We start from the raw sequence: 25,193 nt of genomic DNA on the forward strand, positions 1-25,193 counted from the left end.
GCCCGCCCTGCGCGGCGCGCCCGCCGCGGCATGAGGGTGCCCATGGAGGGCTGGGCTGAGCTGGGCTGAGCTTGGCTGGGCTGAGCTGGGCTGAGCTAAGCTGCTGCCTGCGCCATGGCCATCGCCGGCAGGGCGGCGCTGCGCTGGGGGGCACGGCTGCCGAGCCCCGGCCCCGCCGCCGCCCGGCTCTGCCGTCCGGCCTGGCTGCCCGCGGCGTGCGGGCGGCCCTACAGCTCCCGCGGCAAGGTGAGTCCCCGGGCAGCCCTACAGCTCCCGTGGCAAGGTATGTCCCCGGGCAGCCCTACAGCTCCCGCGGCAAGGTGAGTCCCCGGGCAGCCCTACAGCTCCCGCGGCAAGGTGAGTCCCCGGGCAGCCCTACAGCTCCCGTGGCAAGGTATGTCCCCGGGCAGTCCTACAGCTCCCGTGGCAAGGTATGTCCCCGGGCAGCCCTACAGCTCCCGCGGCAAGGTGAGTCCCCGGGCAGCCCTACAGCTCCCGCGGCAAGGTGAGTCCCCGGGCAGTCCTACAGCTCCCGCGGCAAGGTGAGTCCCCGGGCAGCCCTACAGCTCCCGCGGCAAGGTGAGTCCCCGGGCAGCCCTACAGCTCCCGCGGTAAGGTGAGTCCCCGGGCAGTCCTACAGCTCCCGCGGTAAGGTGAGTCCCCGGGCAGTCCTACAGCTCCCGCGGCAAGGTGAGTCCCCGGGCAGTCCTACAGCTCCCGTGGCAAGGTATGTCCCCGGGCAGCCCTACAGCTCCCGCGGTGAGTCCCCGGGCAGTCCTACAGCTCCCGCGGCAAGGTGAGTCCCCGGGCAGCCCGGGCTCCTGCTCCAGGCCGGCTGCTGCCGGCTCCCCTGGGCTCGGCGCATTGCCAGGCAGCCCACGCTGGCGTCCAGGAGTGAGACGGATGCGTTACTGCTTGGTAAAGCTGCCTTGCTAAGGAGTAGGGCTTGACATGTTCCAGCGATCTCAGTTCTAGGGACAGGTTAACAGAGCTTGGAGAGAACGATGTACTGTTAGTAGTGGGCCCAAAGAAAGCAGAATTCACGGGCCAGAAGGACAGAGCTCCCAGGATAAGGAAAGAACTAACAAAGTCAACTCAGCAAGTGTGCTGAAATCGGCTCTGGCTGAGTAAAAAGGTACTTCTGGCAGGGGAAGATCACAACCCGAGAAACCCACCGACTCAAGAGAAAGAGACCATGCTGGCTAGCTAGCATAAGTGAGGCAATTATTTAACCAATAGAATACGAATTAAAAGACAACTATATAACTTTTAGGCAGTCGATAATAATGCCTTTGTTTGCTAAAATGTATAAATAGTACAAAGTTTTGATAGTTGTTTGCTGGCTTTGTGGATTTTCCACCAAGTGCCCCTTTCTGCAGAGAACTGTAAATAAATAAAATACTTTGACTTTTGTGTGTGGATTGGCTTTTTTCACACTGTAGCATCCTTTTTCACTGTCTGCTTGCTCCTTGTGATAAGGTTGCTACTCAATGAGTCTCTAGGTAATGGCTCTGTATTCCTATCATGCTTGTGAAGAATGATGTCCTTAATGGCCCCCTGAATCCAGTTTTCTTAATCCTTAAGCTTAGTAGTTTCACCAATGTGAAACTGTAAAACAAAGTTTTCCAGCTCCCTATGTACATAGGAACATAGTACCTTTTGCATACTTTCCAGCATAGTTCATGATTGTTTAGTGATAAAAGAATACATGTGTCTATATGGCTAAAGTGAAATGCTGACATTTTAAACAATGGTGACAATTCAAGCTTTTGTATCTCTTTTGTATCAACCTGTACTACTTCTAGAGAAAAAATATTAAAATAATTAATTTGGTTTTTTAAAGGCCAGGTCATATGCTATGTAGAGACTGTAACCTTGATTTATGAAAAGAAATTCCTGTTTTTCAGGAAGAAATAGATATGTCAACGTATCCTGTTGAAAGCATTAGAAACTTCAGTATTATAGCTCATGTAGATCATGGCAAAAGTACACTAGCAGACAGATTGCTGGAAATTACAGGTAAGCATTCTCATTTTATACTACATTTTCTTGTCATGGAGGGTGGCATCTTAAATTCATGTACCATTGATTATACTAAAATTTCTAATATTTTTGCTCTCCTAGTGTTGCTTGGGCTTTTAAGCTCTCAGTTGTGTAGTATTACAGATATATGGACTTTGTGGTTGAGATCTACCTACACATAGGCATAAGGAAGTGAACTCCTGAAAAGGAGTTTGATGTTCCTTGTTCAAGGTGTCACTCCTGTCACTCTAACCAGTCATCCATTAGAACAGTACATGTTAAGTTTATGATGTTTACTGCCTGTGGTTGATGTGGACAGAAGGGGTGAGACTGTCATGACCTGGAAGTTCTGGACTCTCATTTAAGGGTGATTGAAACAAAACCGGGGAGAGAAACTTCTGATGAAAGTTATTTTTTATGATTACCTCCCATGTGTCATCACCATGAGCCTTTTTTGCCTGGTGCCTGTGATAGAATGAGATTTTGAATTCAGGTCTGTCACTCTATGCTAATGCTCGTCTGGCTCTTGAGATTGATTTTAGAGCCATGGGCCACTCTTCCTCAGTGGTAGGAGGGGAAGTTTCCTTAAGTATCAAAATTGTTTACAATTCAAGGGAATTTTTGCTTCTTCTTAATCTCTTAGGTGATGTTTTTTATCCTGCTTATTCAGTTTAGTATTTTACGTAACTTTATTGCGTCAACTTTATTTGACAAATGTAAAGAGTTGATACACTCTTTTGTTTTTGATTGAAAATCTTTGTTTAGCTTAATTGTATGGGAAAGCTTCATTTGCTCTTGGTTAACTTTTGTTTAATGGTATTTTCAAGATTTATGTAGTAAATTAAGTAATAAAGCTTTTTTTTTCTTATTTTTAGGAACAATTTCTAAAACTGACCGTAATAAACAAGTGCTGGATAAACTTCAAGTGGAACGTGAAAGAGGAATTACAGTTAAAGCCCAATCTGCATCTCTGTTTTACAGTCATGAAGGAATAAACTACCTCTTAAATCTTATTGACACACCAGTAAGTCAGATATAAACAGTGTTGGAATCACACAAATCTAAATGTCTTTATAGTTAAAAGTAGGAGATTTCTGGCTTCCTCTGTTTATTCAACTCCTCTTTTATAAGAATGTAAACTTACAAACAAATGAAAGCAACCTAGTACAGAAATTTTTGCAAAAATACCTGAAATTGTAAACATTTGTTTTCTCCATAGGGCCACGTAGATTTCAGCTATGAAGTATCACGGTCACTGTCTGCCTGTCAAGGTGTCATACTTGTAGTGGATGCAAATGAGGTGTAGTACTTAATTCTTGTTTTCTGTTTAGAATTTCAGGATTTCCTTTAGCTAGAGGGAAACTAGGTTGTGGGGTTTTTTTAGTTTTTCTGGCAAGTGTTTCTGCCCCTGGGTTACCTCCATGAGAGTATTACATTGCAGAAAAACAGTAGTGGGATTTTAAAGCAGTTGCGTATAATCAAACACTTTTTATTTATCCATCTCCTAAATGAAAGAGTTGATAGAAAGCAAAGTAATCTTAAATTGTATAGTATGCCTAAAAATACTCCCCAAAACCACACCAAAACTGAGGTGGTTTCTGTGTTAAACTTTATGATGTTATTTTCTAGGGTATTCAGGCTCAGACAGTGGCAAACTTCTATCTCGCCTTTGAAGCACAGCTTTCAATAATTCCTGTCATAAATAAGGTAATAAAGTTATTAGCATTTTCTGTTGAATACTTGGGTTGTTTAAATGTGTATAGTGCTGATCAGAAATGTAACCTCAAAGAGAAGTAAAGAAAGTTATTTATTATAATATTTATAGGATTTAGATTTAACATTACTTGGAATTTTCTGCATTTGCTATCTTTGTAAAATTTTACAGTAACTGCTGTGAAATTTTTAATTTCATGAAATACATTTAGGTATTTAAAAATGTAGCACTGAAGGATGTGCTTAGTAGTGGACTTTGCAGTGCTGGGTTTATGGTTGGAATTGGTGATGTTAAAAGTTCATTAATATTGAGGAAATGACATGACTAGGAGCTCAATATTTAAAAAGCAGAGTCTTAATTTTAAAAGAAATTCTAAGTGTTACTTTCTATACAGTTTTGAGAGCTGTGTTATTAGAACCACAAGATTAATTACTGCTCAGCTTATGTTAATTGCTCTTTGTAGATTTATATTGTACTTAATATGAGATCCTATAAACAGTGTAGGTAGCAATTATTTCAAATTGCTTTGTAAATGGAAGATTTTTACAAACTCTTGGACAAAGGTGTTTTACCTAATGAAACAAGCCAAAACTAGGCTGGTTACAGATGGGATCCTTCCCAAAATCAAGGAAGGAAGACTTTATAAAATGAATATTGATCTTTTCCTAAAGATGGACAATATTTACTCATAAATACATAAAGGTTCTTTGCTGTACTTTGCTGTTCTTTTTGTACTTTCTACTGTACTTTTTGTACAGTACTGGATGATGTGGGAGATGTGGTTTCTTGTATATTTAGCAGTTTGTTGTTTTACAGATTGACTTGAAAAATGCAGACCCTGAAAGAGTTGAAAAACAAATTGAGAAGCTGTTTGATATCCCTACAGATGAATGCATAAGGGTAAGATCTCTGAGTTTTATAACATGGCTGATAATATAACTTTGTAACTAATGACTGACACATGCATGTTGTAAATTAAGAGAGTGCTATCTGCCTGTTCTTGTCTGACATAAGAATTTCTTTAAATTTTGTCTCCAGTAAGAGTGGAGAAAATAAGTCTCAGCTAAAAATTCTAGTATTTTTTCAGGAATAGAACCTGGGATTTTAAATTATTTCTCACTATCAATCCATAAATGATTTTTGTTTCTATCATAAAATTAATTGCCATTCACAAAAGACAAAACAGTCTTTCTTAGTAATAGCATTCTAGAATGTCCTTTTGAGTGCTTTTATGGGTGCCACCCAAACTGTCTAAGTTCACATGACACTATTTAATTAATAAGTGTAAGATGTGTCTTATAAAGTTGTTGTTGGATTTGTTTTAGATCTCTGCTAAACAAGGAACAAATGTTGAAAAAGTTCTTCAGAAGGTCATTGAGAAGATCCCACCGTAAGTCTGTATTTAATTATGTGTCTAATTAACCTTATAAAGTAATTAGAAAAGCATGAGTTGCATTTATGTGGTATTGGCAGTAGTTTTACACTTAATATGCATCTAATTTACTGAAAATATTTTATAGGGAGATGTAGGAGAAACAGAAGGAAAATAGTGACTTGTGCTTAAACAGGAGAGGTGAATTAGTCACCAGCGAGGCTGAAAAGCAGAGGGATGCTTTTTTCGCGTCTGTCTTTACCAGCACTGTTGGGCTTTAGGCCTGGGGAGCAAAAATGCAGGTTGATGCACAGATCCACTGTCAGTAAAGAAGGAGTTGGTATGTGAACTATTACAGGAGTCTGACCCCTGTGCGTCCATTGGCCCTGATAGTATCCATCTGAGGATTGTAGGAGAGCTGACTGTGTCTGTGCAGAGCTGCTCTTTGTAATCTTTGAGAAGTCCTGGAGTTCAGGGGACATCCCAGAAGACTGGAAGAATGCTAATGTCCAATTTGCAAGAAGAGCTTAAAGGAGGATCCAGGAATTTATAGGCCTGTCAGTCTTACTGCAGTCCCTGGAAATGGCTTGGAACAAATCCTCCTGGGGGCTATGACAAGTCAGATGAAGTGATTGGGAAAAGCGAGCAGGGATTCACCAAGGGCGTATTGTGCTTGACAAACCTGATCACCTTCTACAGCAGAGTAACCTGCTGTGTACTGTGAGCGGTGGACAGTGGCTACCTGGGTTTCTCTCTACCTGGATCTTAAAGGTTTTTGATAAGGTTTTTCACAGACTCCTGGAGAAACCACTGTCTTACAGTCTGGAGTGTTCTGTGTCATGGGAGCTGTCTGACAGGCTGCACCCAGAGGGTGGTGGTAGATACCTCCTTTTCAGACTGGCCACAAGTAGGGTCTGCCAGGGTTCCACACTGGGTTCAATGCTGTTTCTTATCATAATAAGTGATCTGGAAGTTGGGATGTGTACCCTAGTGAAGTTTGCCAGTGATACCAAACTGAGAGGGGAAGTAGACACTTCAGAAAGAGGGAGCAACTTTGCAGGAAGACCTAGATAGGCTGGAAGAGTGAGCTAACAAGAACCCTATGAAATTCAACAGATGCAAAGGTCTTGCATCTGGGAATACATAATTCAGGAGCATAGCACAGGCTGGAATCTACCTAGCTGGGGAGCAGCTCTGTGGAAATGGACCTGGAGGTCTTTGGGGACAACAAAGTCAATGTGAGTGAACAGTGTGCTGCTGCAGCAAAGAAAGACAACAGCATGCTGGCTGGGTTGCCTTGGGACACCAAGGACAGGGACATCAACAGCAGAGATGAAGAAGTCGTTATCCCACTCTGCTCAGTGGTGGTCGGTTCTCACCTGGAATACTGTGTTTTGTTTTGGCCCCTTCTGTGTACAAAATGTGGACCAGCTGAAGGGGGGCCACAGAGATGATTGAAAGACTGGGCAGCTTACCCTTTCAGGAAAGGTTGAGAAAAATGGACTTGTTCAGCCTTGAAAAAAGAAGGCTTAAGGGAGACCTTTTGCTCTGTCCTGGTATTTAAACAGCAGCTACAAAGAGCCATTGGAATAATCTCTCCAGGAAAGTGGTGGATTCCACAACATTGGACACTCTCTGGTTTGTTTGGGCAGAGTGCTAGGCCATCTGGTTAAGCCTGTGTTTTTGTCAAGAAAAGTTGGACCAGGTGATACTGGAAATCCCTTCCATCCTCGAGTGATTCTGTGAAAGTGTTTGGAGTCGGCATGCTTGCTCATTCAATATTGAATGAAAACACACTGCATAATATATTGTTCTAATTTTTTTTGGTGACAGACCCCAATGTAATACTGCTGATCCATTGAAAGCCTTAGTATTTGACTCTACCTTTGACCACTACCGAGGTGTCATAGCTAACATTGCGCTTTTTGGTGGGGAGATTGCGAAGGGACAGAAAATTGTGTCTGCACACACTAAGAAAAGATATGAAGTAAATGAAGTTGGAATTCTGACTCCAAATGAACAGCCAACACATAAGCTGTAAGTAAAAACTTCTTAAAGTGAAACAAATCATATATTGGGGTAAGCTACAATGTCCTGCATTTCTCTTTGATTTTTACTTTGAGAGGTAAAAACTGGGAGATGTCTAGGTTTTTGTTCTTGTTCTTTGGTGGTGGGTTATTTTAATAATTACTATTTGCAATTTAATGCTCTGTGTAATTTTCTATTTTGGGTATGCTGAGGTAGAAGGTTTAGGAAGTGCCTTTTGGGCATTGCTGTGGGAGGAATCCATTATTTTCTGTAGTACATGGAACATCTGGACAGCTAGGTGTTTAAAGGCTAGTGTTCTATATTCTTATTCAGCTGTCCAATTTATTTCTAGGAACTGCCCTGTTTGAGAGTGGAAGGGAATGGGGCTTCATCTTAGTTATTGCTGCAGCATATTTTGAGGGTGGAAAACTTAAAATCTATGAATGCAACAGCTTCCAGAAACTGGCTTCTCAATGGCAGCAGTGGGAAGAAAATCAGGTACTTAGAATCAGTGGAGAAGTTTTACCAGTTTGCATCCAAATATACATTAATGACTTTACTGGGGTCATTTTCAGGTTACATTACTGTGTCTGATGGGTTGAACCCAGCCAGCAACCCAGCCAGCCCCCTGTTCACTCCCCAACCCTAGCAAGATGAGAACTTGTAAGAAGAGGTACTTGTGGATTGAGATAAGGACAGTTTAATAAATGAAGGAGAAAAAAAAAAGAAATAAAATCAAATGATGCAAAGACAGTCCATTATTTGCCACCTCCCACAAGCAGACTGATGTCCTGCTAGTCTACAAGTAAAAGCCTTGGGAAGACTACACTTTTAAATTGCTAAGCATGATATTCTGTGGTATGGAATGCCCTTTTGGCCAGTTGGGATCTGTTGTCCTGGCTGTGTCACCTCCCAGTCTCTTGCACACCCTCAGTCTGTTCACTTGCAGGGGCACAGCAAGAAACCCATTGGGCTTGCTCAGCAATACCTACATTGGTATGTTATCAGCACTTGTTTTAGTCACAGTTCCAAAACACAGCTTCATACTAGGCTGCTTTGAAGAAAGTTACTCCATCCCAGCCAAAACCGGTACACTGTGTTTTGCTCAATATTTACCATTTATTTCCCTCCTATTAGCATAATGTGCTGATGGAAAGTGTTTATCTAGTTTCATCCTAGAGGTATATGAAACTTGCAGTGCTGGCAGCTGGGAACTGTTCTAGTTTCTTTGTCTTAGGAGGTTCTCCAGGGTCTAGCTCCAGCTTTTAAACTGAGAGCAACACAGTATTCAAAATCCAGAATCAGAAATGTAATGTTCAGCTGTAACAGAAAAAGAACCTAGTTGAGACTGTTCACAACTCAGAGCTGAAACAACTTAAATCTCACTTCTGGACTTTGGATATGGGCTTTTTAGGGAGTGATTTATTTGAATTTCTGGCTGGGCAAAATCAAGTAGAAAAATAGTAGAAATACTGCTAATGCCAACAATCATGTCCATATAATAACAATTTTATTTAGCTATGCAGGACAGGTGGGGTACCTGATTGCTGGAATGAAAGAAGTAACGGAAGCCCAAATAGGAGACACTCTGTTTTTGTATAAACAGCCAGTGGAGCCTTTGCCTGGCTTTAAGTCAGCGAAACCAATGGTTTTTGCAGGTGAGGAGTACATCAATGTAAAGTGGAGTTACTTTTTTCCATTGACAAAAGTAAGAGCTGTTAGAGCTTTTAAAAGAAAACATGTATATTAGGAGCTGGGAGGATTAGAATTTTAGCCGAGGTACGTCACTTATGTATATTTGTGTGATTTCCCTCTGACCTAGCAGGATTAGTACTAAATGCTAACTGGTTTTGCATGAGTACAACACAAACATGATTATTGTTTCTAATGCCAGTAAACTCTTAATAGCTGGAAAAGAAAGGTTGAAATTTTAAAAAATAAAGGGAATTATTCATCTTGAGAATCAGGTTTCTGTAATTATTGTGTTGGTTTTTCTTCTTTTAAAATCTAGCAACTGTTTCATTTTTGTTAAACATGGTAAACTGCCAGAGCTAATATGCAGAATGATCCTGTAAAATATTTGACTTTTTGAGCTTGAATAATTCTGTTCAGCTGTTGCCACTAGCTTCAGTAACTACTACAAATGCTACAGAAGGTGGCTTTAGAATTATTTACATTATTCTGTAAATAATTTTCTAGACCTGTTGTGAAGCAGTGCGTAGAACTCACTTGAACTGTCTCATGGAGACTGGGCACGTAGATGATGTTTTTGTGTGCATGTGTGTTGCATCTTGATGTAGATGACATTTTCTGAGCATACAAGGATGTGAAAAGTGATACAGTAGAATCTGTTTTAGGTAGTAGTTATACAAACAGCTGTTTTTATTAATTTCAAAAGAATAGAGAAATATTTGCAACTTTGAAAAGATGCTTTTTATTTTTCACTCACTCTTAGCTTTGGGGGAACACCTCAGTGAAGTCTATACACTTACACTGCCAAACAGTGGTTATACTCACCTATGAGTCTTCCACAAATGTGAAGGATTAGATGAGTACAGTGATCCTACCATTATGTTTTAGATGTTAGTTCTGAGGTAATCTAAAACATTTTTATGTTTTGACTAATTATTTTTTTGAGGAATAAAGAATCCTCATGTTGTTTTTCACTAAAAACTGATGGAGCGGAAAGTAACTATTCCGGATTTTATTACTCTGTTAGCTGTAAGTGGCATATTTGAAACCCACGGTACATAGTAGCTAAAACTCTCTGTCACATCACTTCTGTTTAATATATTTTGGCAGGAATGTATCCAATAGACCAAACAGAATATAATAATCTCAAAAGTGCTTTGGAAAGGCTGACATTGAATGACTCCAGTGTAACTGTTCATCGTGACAGTAGCCTTGCCTTAGGAGCCGGATGGAGGTGAGGTTTTTGTGCTGCTTTCATTTTTTAAACTGTTCATAAGTTAAGAATGCATGTTTAAGTGAAGGGTAGAATTAATCTTAATTCAAAATTGGAAGCTGTAATTCAAATAAATGATAAAGATCATTAATTTCATTTGATTTTCTTACATTCTCTGTTTGCACAGAGAATGAACATTTTTGTGATTGTTTTTGTTCTCGAAGAATTTTTCAACTGTTATTTGGTCCCTTGAAGGTTGTTTGCTCTGCCTGATACTGCCATACTAGCACTGTAAACATGGTGGAGGGTGAAAAAGACCACTGTGAAATTCCAGGGGATACACAAATACTTTTACCGACAGGGTATTTATTTTCCAGATTGGGTTTCCTTGGTCTTCTACATATGGAAGTCTTTAATCAGCGTTTGGAGCAAGAGTATAACATGTCTGTTATTTTGACTGCACCTACAGTTCCATATAAAGCTGTTCTTTCCTCAGCAAAGTTGATAAAGGTATGTTAAATTCATTAAAAATTATGTAAATATAATAAACATCTAGAGTCTCTTCTTAAATGTAGGCTAGTACTGTATTTTATAGTAAGCATTAGAAACACCAGTATATTACTTAAATAGTTTTTAATTTTTTAAAGATGTTAACTGCTCTTTCTCCTTTCATTTCAAGCACTCTCTTTTTATGTCTTATACTTTTCCTTGAAAATGGGAGTATAGGACACATACCTTGCTGTATTCTTTTAAGTGCTTACTGACTGGACTGCATTAATAGCAGGTGAAATAATCTTCCAGGCTTTATCCATCAGAAAACATGAACGTTTCTAGGAATAGCTTGTGATGATACTGTAGATTGGCAGGGGCTGGTGAAAGAAAGTGAGATTTTTTTGATCACAATTAAATGGGCCTGTGCCAACTTCATTAAACTGGGTGCAAATAGAATTACTGTGTTTGAGTTCTAGATAGAGAAAGAGGTAGACTTAGAGCACCTGCTGACAGAGGAGGCTGCAAATTGACTGGCTGACTGTCCTGTAAATTACTAAAATCTTGTATTAGAAAAGTTTCTGTACTTACAAGGTGTGAGGCATAAACCTTTTATCTCTCTGGTTGTTTTTGTTTCTTACTCAGGCAGTATAGCAGCTAGGAATGAAGTAGTTGACACCTTTAGTGTGTGATTCTGGACTGCTGACATGGGATTCTTTTCAAACAATGCTGTAAGTTGGGTCCCTGTCAGTGCACAGGGAGGAGAGGGAAGTTGCATTTTCACAATAAGCAGCATAACCTTCCTTTTACCGTGGAAGGGTAACACCAGCCCTTACTGGGATGTTGGACTGGAAAAAGTAGGTAATGAAAGCACTTACACAGGAATCAAAAACTTCATTTCTAAATCCACTTCAGCATGTGAGGGAGCCTGAACCCAAAGTTCTACTTAGGGAAGAAAGTTTCCATCACTGAACTCTAAAATATTTAGAGCAGGTCTTCTGTTGAAGTTGTGTAGTAGTTACTTAGAGGATCAGGATGAAGTAAGAAAGATCCTCAATTTACGGGAGAGAGAGAGACCTGGAAAGATGGATAGAAAAGTTTTTTGTATTTCTATCATTTCCTAAGTCAAAAGCTAATTTCTGCATAATGATGTTTAAGGATGTACTCATATCAGACTTCTATATGTTTTATAAAAATCTCTTCTAAAATCATCCTTGGTTTAAACTTGGGTTGCATAATGCACCAATGTTTTCAGGCAATTGAAACATTTTTTAGCATTTTTTCAATGCTATATTTGTTTCCTTTGCTGTTCATTTTACTTCTCTCTAAAATTACAATATCTGGTTTATTTGTTTGTTTTCAGGAGTATGGAAAAGACCAGATTACTATTATCAACCCTGCTCAGTTTCCTGATAAACTTTCAGTATCAGAATATTTGGAGCCAACTGTTCTTGGTACTATTGTAACACCTCATGAATATATTGGGAAAATAATTACCTTGTGTCAGGTTGGTGTATAGTTTTAATTTTGTCTTTTGCATTTTTTAGCTTTTCACCTCATACTTAAAGTGAAGACATGAGATAATATGATAATAGATATTACTACTTAAATAGTATCTTTGAGGTAATTATTCAATACTTTTGAAAGATAAAATAATTTTTAACATTTTATTTGTAAAATTCTGAACTACAGAATCCATAAATTGAAAAGTTAATGATGAAGTTCAGTGACAACAAAGTGCCTGGTCTGTACTAGAGTAATTCATAGCTAATTCTGTTCTCCTGAAACCGTGGAGCCTGCAGCAGGGAAATAAGATGTATTGGTTTTTTTAGAAGTATATTCATGGCAATACAACTTCTGCCAACACTTCTGACTATGTGTCCATGTACTTTTTTCAGTACATCACTGAAAGTAAATTTACTATAGTGATGGCCAAATTTCCCTAACTGTATTTGGAATACTTCTAATTGAAAATGTTTTAACTGCCATGCATATTGTGTTTATATTATTTCTTCACAATATTTTTCTTAGCGTTTAACATTCCAAAATACGTAATACAAAGCAGTACAGTGAAGAATAAAAGCTATTGAAAAGAATTTCTAAATTAACTTCAAGAACACCTTTCTGGGAGGAAAGAAGATGACCCTGCAAGTCCTACAGTGGCAGCAATAAGCAGAAGCTGTTAAGGATTTCAGAAATTCAGCATTTAGAGAGGAAAGGCTTGAATTGAATTTCTAGTTAAGTTATAACCACTTCATTTGTTACAATGCTGCAGTTTGTCCTGGGACTTTAGCGAACTACCAATGAGAAAGTTACTTTGGGGCTTAAGTACAGGAATTCTCTTGTGTAGCTTGATTGCTGTTCATTTTAATTTGCTTTGTATTTTTTTTTAGAAAATTTCAAGGGAAACTGAAACAATTTTTATTTGTCTAGGATCACAGAGCAGTCCAGAAAGATCTGTTGTACATTGATGAAAACAGGGTTATGCTGAAATACCTCTTTCCACTGAATGAAATTGTGGTGGATTTTTATGATGCTCTTAAGTCTCTGTCTTCTGGCTATGCAAGGTAACTATCTCCCCTGTTCCCCCTTCTCCTCCTCCCACCCTGGACCCTGAAGGGGGGTGGTATGGTAAAAAAAAGGCCAGAGGAACAGCTGTGCAGGGCAGAAGTAAAGAATATTCCTTTATGGTGCTGCTGCAAATCTAGTCTCTCTTCACCTTGAATGGATTAGATTCACTGTGAAAATGGATGGAAATAAGTCTGAAAAACATGAAAAGTGTGTTACTACCTAATAATCATTGTTTTTGGCAATGAGTGTATTTTTCAAGAGCACCCCCTGAAGTGGCATTGGTTCATCTATATGAGTAAGACCTAAATGATCTGTCCTTGTCTGAAGTGACACTATACAATTTTTTTCAATGGAGTCACTGAAACTGTACTACTGCTGTATGAGCTGTCTCTTGGTGGAAAAAGGAAAATACCACATTGATTATTTAAAGCTAGTAAAAACAATGTGGTATTTAAAACAAGCAGTACTTATTTTATATACATGCTTTATTTTGTGAAAAAAGAAAATCATGCGTATTTTGAGACAAGATTTTCTGCTGTGGGTGGCTGCTATGAATTCAGAGTCTAGCACAGTGCTCAGATATTTGTGAAGAGCCTTTGTGAGTTTAATGGAAGGGAAAATCTTGCATGGCGATGAGCTTGTGCTCCAGGAGGCTCAATGGCTCTCACAAACCTGGTATGTTGAGATGTCATTAATAAGATATTAATGACACAATAGGAACTGGTATACCTAATTATATTATTTATTTTATAAACATAAAAATGAATTTTATTGAAGGTCTGAATTTGCTTTGAGTTTATGTTTTCTTTAATTATGTCTTAAAAATGTAAGTAAAACACGTCTTGCCCGGTTTTATATATGCAGCAAAAGCATAAACAAAAGTGGAGAGGCAAGATAGAAGAAACAGAGGGATGGAAATTTTGAATTTCCTCTCTGGATCTAGCTCCCCCACTACATAAAACCTAACCTGTTTATCAAGAACCTGTCTCATTAGCAGAATTATGTTGGGTTTCCTTTGATTTGGGGATGATTGCCAACGATGTTGCATTATCTTATTTATTAGTTTTTATTTCCGGATTGACTCTTTAATACAGCTTGTGTATGTAGTGCTCTCGGTAATCATATTTCTGTTATATGGATCCATTCACTTATCTGTGGTTATTAAGCCAACTAAGATAGAAGTACTTTGAAATAATCTGAAAGGATTTTTCTCCCCCCTTTTCTGGTATTTCAGATTTGACCACATTACAGTGATATTGATGATCCTCCACAATTATACTTACACACAAGATCCATCTGTCTGTCTGTCTGTCTGTCTATTGCATACACCACCTCTAAATCTCTTCCATTTTAAGAATTTTTGCTAACTACCACACAGACATCAAGGCCCACACCTACCAAAGAAGAAATCTGGTTTGGAAACTGAACAAAAGACGTAATTGTCAGAGACAGTGATAATAGGGGTCACATAAAAAGTGAGAGGATGAAAAGAAGACAGTCCTAGGTGTCTTGATTCCTGTGACATTCAGGACGTTGAGTGTTCAAAAGCTGTGTTGAAGGGTTCTTTAAGACTGCTTTAAGCATGTAGATTTCTGATTGCTCATTAGATTGGAAAGACATCCTTGAAGTCAAGATGACATCTTTCTACATTGGAGGGGACATTATCTAAGGTACATTTCCAGTGTGAAGATGGACTGAGAGAGTACTAAAACTGTACTCCCATTATATTAAAAAGTTTAAGTGTTTTATTAAGAAATATTTCTATAAAATTTATGGAACAAAGAATGCAAGATACAATTTATAGAATATCATGACTAATTTTTGAACTGCTTTTATTTTTTTAGTTTTGATTATGAAGATGCAGGTTACCAATCAGCAGACCTAATCAAAATGGATATCCTTCTAAATGGAAATCCAGTTGAAGAACTGGCAACTATCATACACAAGTAGGTTTACTGGACTTCTTATTCAAAAGGAATAACAATGAAAACATTGTCTATTAATAGGACTTGATGATCTTAAGGTCTTTTCTGACCTAAATGATTATATGATTCTAAATTACTCTAGGTATATGTGTTACTCTTGATACGAAAAATATGTATGAGCATTGAAGATTTTTCCATCTGACCACCTTCATTACCACTGAAGAAGATAAGCATTTTGTAGTATGAAAATTAGGAAATATGTATCATAATTAATAGCAATTTTTTTACTTCCCTTTCTCAGCTTAAGTAGTGGATGTCATATTTTTGTGGAAAATGCAGGGCAGAGAGAAAGAAACGCAAAATGCCAATCTTCTAAAGGGCTGGAAAAATTTAAGCGCAGACCAATCTAGGAGATACCAGATGAATCATTTATGATGCTTAATATTGACAAAAAATGATTTTGTTCTCCCAGTAATTCCTGTACCGTAGAAGTTTGTTGTTACCTTGTTTCCAGACAGAGTACCAGGAGAATGTAAATATTTACTGGATGCAATTACCTCAGAATTTTTTTGCTGAAATTATTCCATTTCTATGAGCATTTCAGGCATTAGAGGTGAGAATAATGCCTTTCCTGTTTCCAGCTTGTCCCCTATCTTCTCACAAGGTTTTTACAAGACTCCCTTCTGTAACTTCAGCATCCCTTTCCAATAATGCCTACTTTTGTGGGTTGTTTGGTTTTTCTTCCAAAAATACTTGTAGTTGCTAAATATTTGTATATTTTTTTGCATAACTGCAACCTTGAAATCCTTAGAATTCTGTAACTCCAGAAGGCTGACATAGGAAAATAAACCCCTTGCCCTGTTCAGAAGGATCATGGGGCTGAAGGGGAGTAACTGTCTTGCATATGATTGCTAGTTAATGCATTTCTCATAAGCATGCAGTGTTTAGCAATCTACCTGAAAAGAAGCAAAATGGAGTGGTCCACCTTGCAAAAGTTAGTTATTGCTTTAGCATGTAGTTTTTTATCAATTTAGCCCATACTCTGAACTGTTTTACTCACTAAAATGAACTGTTTTTATTCACTAAAACTGTTTTACTCACTTTACTTTCTTTTGGCTTTAGATTTCAGTTGTTTGGTTTTTTTTAAACTCATAGTTGCTGTCATTTTGCTCTTGCTGCAGGTATTCTCAGTCTTCCCACTGTAAAAACTGCATCTGTAAGAATTATGCTGAATAACATTTATAGAGAAAGCATTACAGAGATTACTGCAAGCTTGGTATTAAGATAGTCATCAATTGTTCTTACTGTACTAGTAAATACATGTACCTCTTAAAACTGTAACGCTCAATGAACATGACTCAAGTACTTCATGTTTAAACTGTTTGCTCTGTACAGGTGGCAAGGAGTCACATTGCCACTACCTGAAAACATGTATGTTGGTAAAAAATATCTGCTAAATATGGATATTTTTATACAGATAGACGCATTTCTTTCTAACAGCTTATGAAAGTATCTGTTAGTAGCTTCATTAGACCTTTTGTTGTTTTCTCTTTCCAAAACCTGAAGCATATGCAGATGCTGAATATATTTAGATAATTTTTATTAGCAGATGACGAGAGTATGTTAATTTATTTTTTTCTTGTGATATAAAACCAGACTTTGAAAGCATTCTGTAATACCTGTATTTTGACCACTTGGACCTACAATCAATGAAATTTCTCCTTGACCTAGTTTAAAATTTCACTTGAAGCTAAGCTGTGGCAGTATTCAAAATGTCTTCATTTGTGATGGATAATCAGGGTATTTTTTATAAATACTTGATATGATGTTATATACTGAGGTTAATACAGTCTTATCACTTGTTGGTATGAAACAGGTGACATACAGAGACCACTCATTAGATGTAAAATTTGATCTGATCAGCTTATCTTCTGAGTTAAGAAGAGAAAACCCTCTACTAAAATCCTTCAATCAAACAGTTTGATTTATGGATATATTTTAAGTGTTGCTGACCTTTTTTTTCAGGGATAAAGCCTATGCTGCTGGTAAACTCCTATGTGAACGTTTAAAAGAGACTATTCCTAGACAGTTGTTTGAAATAGCCATCCAGGCTGCCATTGGCAAGAAAATCATTGCAAGAGAAACGTAAGTGAAGCCCTTCTGTTCCCCTTCTTTTTTTTCTGTCTGTATTTTAAGATACGTAAAATACAGACTTGTGAAGTCTTACCTAGTTTTATACATTACAGGACTTCGATTTTGCTATAAAGTTGTATTTTTCTTGATACATGCTACTTGAAGAAAAAAACCCACATTTGAGCAGTGACTGTTGACTAAACATTTTGAATTAAATTTATACAAAGAAATTGTATTTCTATTTAAGATTGCTTGGGGTCAGAATTGCACTTAGTGGATAAAGTGTAACTTCCAACACATGTGTCTACTTCCTCTTTGGCAGTAGAAAAAGTTTCTTACTACTGAAAAAAATCAGTCACTTGTGGAATACTTTGATGTGAGAGTCAGCAAAAAAATAGCTGATTTTTGCCGTTCCAAAGGAAATATGTTGCAGCTGAACACAAAAACATTTTCCTAACACACGCTTCTTTAAAGCAAACCATTTCCTTATATTGCGTTTCTCATCACATTTTTCTGTTGCTGTTTAAATAGGATTTAAATAGTGGTAAAATAATTAAAGGTCAGAATTCAGCAGAGGTGCTGTAAGAATTTGTTTATATATATATACACACAGGGATGTAACGCTTCCTGTGAGTCATAGCAGAAATTCCAGATAAAAAGCCAAGATTGTGATTTCTTTTTGTACATATTATATGCCCTAAGTGATGTTTCTAGAATTGAAAACCATGAATTATATCTTCTGTTTAAAGCTTCATATTTTGTATACAAAATCTGAAAATGTTATGATTCCAAAGCATCTTACAAAACTAGGAGAAAAACAAGTAAAATTTTAACAACTAAAGTACTTAGCTTCACATGCAGATGTTCTAATATGTTAAGGTGTATGTGTTATTTTATTTTGCAGGCTGAAGCCTTACAGAAAAAATGTTGTGGCAAAATGTGTAGGTATTTTTTTTCTCTTTTCTTCATGTTTCTGACATTTGTAAACCTTAGAGTCATGCTAAGATTATATGCCTATCTTCCTAGAAACCCAGCAAAGACATATTCTGTTTGTGCTCCTAAGTGTCTGTGGAATTCTAACAGATACTTTTAAGCTTTTATTTTAAAATCCAACTCTTGTAACCCCTTGCTGCAGCTTGAGGAGTGGATCAGATAAAGTAATGGCATTTTCAGTCACACACTTTGAGTGTGTCTGTTTCATCATCTCATCATTTTCTAATAGTTGCAGGCACACAGTAAATGTGTGTGTGTGTGTGTTTGTATGTGTGTGTATGTACACAGGCATATAGGTAACTTTATGTTTCCTAAATTGGTTCTCAGGTGATAGAAGGAAATATAAATGTGCTTCTTTTGAGACTTGACTGTGATTAAACTTCTACTTCGGTTTGCAGTAATACATTGGTAATAAAGCTTTAAATGTGCAATAGTTGACTATGGACAAGACTCAACAAAGCTGTTGGAAAACTGTGAGGCCTCTTACTTAGCTTGGATTTAACTCTCTGAAGTGAACATATTGGAAAATATTAAACAAGTGTCCCTTTCTCACAACTGCAATAGAATTCTTCTAAGCCCAGCTGTGGGATGGTGACTGTTCATCACTGTACAAGGGTTTGGGTCACTTTTCTAGATGTAAGCACCTTATGCTAGTCAAGATGCCACAGTGTATCTGAGCTGGTATCCTGCTGCTATTCCAAGGGGATTTGGATCTAATGTGTTGTCTAGTGTCAGCCAGGCTTACAGGCATGTAAGTTGTCCAAATTAATGTGCTTATTTTCCTCCTTGTTCTTCTTAACTAGTTGCCTTTAGGCCAAACTATTTGGAGTATAAAGTAATATTTTTGTCAAAATATAACCAGCCTTTCTGACTATTTTTAAACCCTGGAGTTTTGTGTGGCTGGAATGTACTGTAGCTGCAGTTGTAATTTATGCTTAGTAATTTTTTTTTCCACAGTATGGTGGCGACATTACAAGAAGAATGAAGCTTTTAAGGAGGCAAGCAGAAGGCAAGAGGTTGATGAGAAAAATTGGCAATGTTGAGGTTCCAAGAGATGCCTTTATACGTGTTCTAAAGAGAGAAACTGACAAATAGAGATCAGTGACATCTGATCTTCCAGATCATGTCAGCTTTTGCAGACAGTAGCAAAGTGAGCTAATACAGGATTTATCAGTGTGAGAGGGAACATACTTGACTTTAAACGGTATGAATTTGGTATGTGTGCGAAGATTAATTGACTTAAAAAATGTACATATATTTGTAGATTATAATGAAACTAAAGTTACACGACTGCATCCAAAAGTTCACATTATATTGTTTTTTCATTTTATTCCATTGTTTTCATACTTTTAGCACTTAAAATTAGCATAATTTCAGGGGTTTTTTGCATTGCAAGTCTCTATATATAGCGAGGAACCATACAGCAAAAAGATTATAAAAATAATTTAAAGGTATGTATAGACAAACAATGCTGTGTTGGTTTGGTTTTTTTCTTTTAAAGTTTGAACTGTTGACACAAATGTATCAAGCTGTTTCCTGTTTCACTTTCTCTAAAGTTGCTGTTGTCAGGAAATTGTGATGCTGGGAAACCGCATCAGATGAAAAAATCAAAACTCTTTAAATTTACCATGCTGTTAATTTTAAACCAGTTGAAGTGTGTAAATTTACCATTAGTTCAGCCTAGCTGTGCTCATCTCCAGGGAAATGGTAAGTTTTCATATATTAAAACACAGGATCTGTAACTGTTCCCCTAGTAAGACCAATTCAGGCCTTAAAAAATTATTTAACATGAAGGTTTGGTTATAGCATATCTTGGTGTAGTTGGTGAAGTTTTATTTATATTTTTTACATATTAAAGTTTGTCAGTACATCCCCAGTTAAATGCTGCAGTGTAGTGTGTGTAACATGAAGTGTTACTTTTGGAAGTGTACACAAGGCAATTATAAATATAAGTTAATGACCCTACTATATATTGTATTTACAACTAGTTTACCTGCATCCAAAAACTTTTAAGCTGCAATAATTTTTTTGATCTTCAGGGACTAGTTTTGCTCTTCACAAATCTTAATTTCTTGTTATTAAATATTTATTAGAGAACAAATTGCTAGTCGTACCTGCTAAAGTACTCAGTCACCAGGAAAGTCTGCCCTTAAATTTAGGCTTGTACCTACACTTTAATCATAAACTAGTTTTATTTCAGCCTGTGTATAAGGAGGAATTGGGAAAATCTTTGGAGGGATGGAATGGAACAGGACACGTTCCCTTTCAACCTGTATTAGTTTCAGAGTGTAGAAAAAGGGGAGAGGGAGTTCTGATACATTAATGCTTTGTTTGGGCTTTTTTCTGTTTGGTTGTGGTTGTGGTGTGTTTTGGGGTTTTTTTTATTTGAAGCTGTTTCAGGTGCACTGAAAAACCAAAGATCTGGATGTGAACAAGGTATCTGTACCTTAAATAAAGGTACCTAAGCTGCTGCTACTGACACTGAAGAAAGGAAGGATGCTGTGGATAAAGGCTCCCTAACACACTTATTATTCCTCCCCTATAAAAGCTAGCATGTAAGGAACTACAGCTGCAGGGATACAGGCTAGGAGCAAAGGAGCTAAAATGAGGTCCTCCCCAGTCCTTGAACCAGACCTACAAGCAGTGATTCTGTATTGAGGAATAAGGCAGAAACTGAAGGTGAGCTAGAGATTGTCCAAACAGTAAATAATATCCTTGCTGAGTGACAGACACATCAAGGGTATGTTACCTAATTAAATGAGTTACATAGATGGATAGAGCTGCCTTGAGAATCTGTTTTAGCTTTACTATAGTCACATGAGGCAGAAAAAAATTACAAATTATAGTCTTAATTCTGAGAGGACTTGTACACATATCACTTTTCAGAACAAGAACTTTAAATTAAACTGGTCAGTACCTGTAAAGTACACGAGGTACTAGTTTTTGACACAAATGTACCTGATTCTATCTAGTTACTTTTGATTCCCCCTTTCCTTTGGAAAGACCTTAAAATGAGAAAAAGAATAAAATGGTAACCTTGATCTGCTAGGCTAACTTAGAATTTACTTTTAAGGCCTCCTGAACTTGAAAATGCTTGCTTTGCCATTACTGCAGAGTAACAGGTTAAATCTTATGCAACTTAAAGGGTTGACTTGTCTACTAAAGTAGTGGACAAGTTTGGAAGGTATTCTCCTGAAGAAATGATATTTCATAAAATGAAATTGGAAGTATCTTAAGGAATGAAATAACAGAAAGAGTGTGGTAGTACTTAAAAAATTACATAATATAGCACTCAAAATTTAAAAAAAATAGTGTAACAAGAGAAACAAGCTGGAGAACAACAAAAGCTGTGCATTAAAAGAGGCAATAATAGTCCCAGATCCAAGTACAGACAGGTTCTGCTGTACCGGTATTTAAACTGGCCTGTGTTTTACAGAAGGTCGAGTAGTTAAAAATGAAAAAAATATATTAATTCTGTGATCTGGCACATCTTGACAACACAGAGGGCTTTAGTGACTAAGGGTGCCGAGCGAGGCACATGACTGAAAGGTGTGCTGGAATAAAGAACAAGAATATTGTTTAAATAGCATTCTCCATTTTGGCACATGAAGGATAATGATCATCAAGATGAAACCTGTATTCAATTTCATTAATACTAACCTAAATTAATTACTACTTTTAGTTTCATGCTTTTGTAATAGAATTGTTTATAAACTTGCTTAGATGTAAAGTCTAATGGCAAACCTAACATTGCATTTTGAGTCATACATTACCTGTAACAGCATTCTTCTGAAAGGCAGTCTTTTCAACTTTTTTCCCCACAATGTTGCATTACGCTTCAAAAATACATGTGCATAAACTGAGCCTTAAAGCTGAAAACCTTTTTTAAATATGTGGATGTTCAATGTACTGTTGAGAATTGAAACACTAGGCCTGGCTTCCTACACTGCTGTAGACAGATTCTTCCATTCTTTTGTAATTTCACAGAATCAGAGAACAGTCCAGATTTGAAAGGACTCTGTAAGACCATTTATGAGAAAGGTGAGCCTAGATGAGTCTAGAAAAGTCACCTAGATGAAAGGTGAGCCTGCCACATCCCTGGGGAGATAATGTGATATTGTAATAAAGACTACATGCCTGCCATTTGGGTGAAAAGTTGAATTGTTGAAGTTATGGTTAGTTGTACTTTCTTGCAGTGAGTATTTTCAACAAGGGCTTTCCCAAAAAAAGTCTTCATCAGTAAACTCTTATCTTTCTCCTTTGGTGCCTAATCACTCCCTGAAATTCTGAACTATTTACTCATGACAATTTTTATTAGAAATGAAACAACTTTGAAACGAAGAGATTTATATTTAAGTTTTACTTATATTCAAAGTAGGAAATAACATTCCTTGTAACAGCTCAATGTTTATAATGATACAGTGAAAAAGTGATTAACAGTTGGCTTTAAATGATCATTTGCAGACATTATAGTCCTGTAAATTAAGCTCTTTTCAGGCATTTAATTGTAACATCAGTTATATAATTGACCAGCTACCTCCAGAAAGGTAGGTTGAGATTTCTTCCTTATGTATAAAGCTTGATTACCAAAAATATAAAATCCTAAAGTAATTTGAAGTACATGAGAGGAAAAAGTGCTATTGTAGAAGTTTAATATTTTTATCCATGGAGCAAGTTGTAACTTTGAAGAATTTGGTGCATTTTTAGGCACTGTTTTTGTATCTTCATTTGCCCAAAATATACAGCAGGACTTGAGATGCCCAAAAACTGTTTAAGACAAATTTAAGGCAACCAAGTGCAAAAGCTCAGTGTACATTAGATATATGTAAACAGAACATTTCATAGTAGAAATTGTACAACTATTACAAGTCCGTAGTAATAGCAAAGGCCAAAACCATTCCACCTAGAGACACAAATGCAAAATGTAGTTACACTAACCAAGCCAAAAATTAAGAATTCTGGGAAATGAAGTGTCATCATCTCTAACATGAGGCAGATGCAATACATTGCTGTGCTAGAGTAAGTGCTCTGCTTTTCCCTTCTCTACATAACGTGCAGTCTCTCCCAAGTTTGTTTCTTTCCATTTAGTGATGTACCAACAGCGGAGCTCCAAATATTAAAGCAAAATGCACAACACAGCAAACAGATGGAATGTGAATGTACAGATATTGGACCTTTTTAAAAATACAGTACCTAGGATTTCCCATTTTAAACAGTTTTCAGCATATTGCATAGCAGTGAACTCATCTGCTACCTAAAACTGTTGCTGCTGACCCACATGGAGTTCCTCTTCAGTCTTCTTTCAGTTTTCTTTCATACTGTACAGTGGGTCCACAAGCTTATTGTGCACATGCATTAAACCTTGGGGGGAAAGCAACAATGCCAGCTTTACATTAGTTATACTTTGTTAACATTTCTTCTATCCACATTTTTATTTGGAATTTGCTTCAAAGTATACATTTTAAATAATTCATTGAAGAGAACAAAAATGGCTATTTAAAGTAGTTCAGAGTCAGAGACAGCAGATATATTCCTGTATCACTTGCATACTAATGACATATTCAGTATCAGCTGAGCAAGGACCAGACAGTTCTCTAATAACAGACCCAAAAACCACATCTGGAATACTTCCAAATGAACTGAATATATCTTCATGTATTAAAAACTGTGTAACAGCAATGTAATTCCCTCACATCACAATTTGCCATAAAAATTCGATGCACACATAGTGAGACGTTGACAGCTTGAGTTCTTTTGAAATGTTCTAGCATTGTGGTAATACTGTCTTTGTAATAATCATGTACTTGTGGTCCTAGACAGGCAAAATCAAATTAAATTCTCCAGACTCTTAGTGCAGACTCAATTTCAGCAGTTCAACTGTTTTCTGTTGTAGCTGGGCTTTTTCTTGTCATATACAAGTCCTTCATAGCTGTGATTAGGGGGTTAATTTTTTTACTCTTGAACTACTGTAATTGTGATAAATGCTGAAGTGCAATTAATAAAAAAATGATGCTTCCTTCTTAACTTTGCTATAACTTAGTAAAAATGTTACCTACATCTAGGTATGTGTGACATTGGATCACTGGCAGGTTATACCTCATTTCACCTAGTGGACTAATAACAGTAATGATCAGTGTTCACAATCCGCAAAGTAAAAGTCCATTTTAGTATTGAACTAAAGACTTAACTTCTAAAATTAAAATATGCAACACTAAAAGTAATTTTCTTAAAAACCATGAAAGAAATCTCACATTACTGCATATTTATTATCTATGGTAAAGAATATTCAAATACCTTTGCTACATGATGCAGCTGGTGGCAGCCTTAGTGTCACTGCAGCAACATGAAATTTGTGTTAACTATACAATCTAAGGTCATTACTGTAGGTGACCATAAAAAAAGGCATCTTATGCAGCATCTATTACTAATCACTATGTGATTATGTAATATAAAATACAGATGTTAGATCAAGTGTAATATTTTTTCAGTTTAACAGTGACAAAAACTTAAGTATACATTTGACATAAAAGTCAAATGACATAAAAGAGTAAAAGCTGCATACACTATGTAAACCAGAAACATGTTTTGAGCCTTAAAACATTTAACTTCCTACTAATATTTTCCTCTTCTAAAAAGGGGAAATGAAATAATTATCTACTTCCTAGATGCATGAAAAATGGTTGCAAAGCATAGCTTCTGTCATACTTAATGAAGAATATTTAACCAGACTTGGTAGATGCCAAAACAATTATTTCAAAGGAAAGTCCCACTGGATATTCAAGTATGCTTTGAATAAACAGATTTCTGCACGCAGTTTTAAGAGGAGCATGCGTAAGTATGGAAAAACCTTGCGTAAGTATGGAAAAACCTATCCTGAACTAACTTATCTGCAGATAAATCAGTAAACTCAAAATTCATTTTCTGTTTCATTCTTCAAGAAGGTTGCAAGTAGGACCATAAGCACACTTGTTAATTTTAGCCTATTATAGGTTTTCAGAAAGTTAGAAAAAATTGAATAGGTTAATCTGTTTACCAGCCAGT

The 25,193-nt window shown here is 37.1% G+C and overlaps 2 protein-coding genes across 6 annotated transcripts in view; one reads left to right on the forward strand and one right to left on the reverse strand.

Moving 5' to 3' along the window:
- On the forward strand, positions 1-22,743 carry GUF1 (GUF1 homolog, GTPase). Its single transcript, XM_030947351.1, has 17 exons — positions 1-246; positions 1,908-2,019; positions 2,898-3,046; positions 3,242-3,322; positions 3,652-3,729; positions 4,553-4,636; positions 5,062-5,126; positions 6,942-7,145; positions 8,655-8,794; positions 9,939-10,062; positions 10,419-10,551; positions 11,894-12,037; positions 12,964-13,097; positions 14,946-15,047; positions 17,052-17,171; positions 18,064-18,100; positions 19,110-22,743. Exons 1-17 carry the CDS (start codon positions 115-117, stop codon positions 19,245-19,247), a joined length of 1,977 nt encoding a protein of 658 aa, XP_030803211.1. The 5' UTR covers positions 1-114; the 3' UTR covers positions 19,248-22,743.
- GNPDA2 (glucosamine-6-phosphate deaminase 2) overlaps positions 22,498-25,193 on the reverse strand; it is a 7,658-nt gene continuing 4,962 nt past the window's right edge. For all 5 annotated transcript variants that reach the window (XM_030947356.1, XM_030947355.1, XM_030947352.1 and 2 more), the window contains one exon: positions 22,498-23,513. In XM_030947356.1, coding sequence (XP_030803216.1) covers positions 23,455-23,513 — 59 coding nt within the window. In that variant the 3' untranslated portion in view covers positions 22,498-23,454. The remainder of the gene's footprint in view (positions 23,514-25,193) is intronic.

This window comes from Camarhynchus parvulus, chromosome 4, assembly GCF_901933205.1.
Source record: "Camarhynchus parvulus chromosome 4, STF_HiC, whole genome shotgun sequence".
Taxonomy (NCBI): domain Eukaryota; kingdom Metazoa; phylum Chordata; class Aves; order Passeriformes; family Thraupidae; genus Camarhynchus; species Camarhynchus parvulus.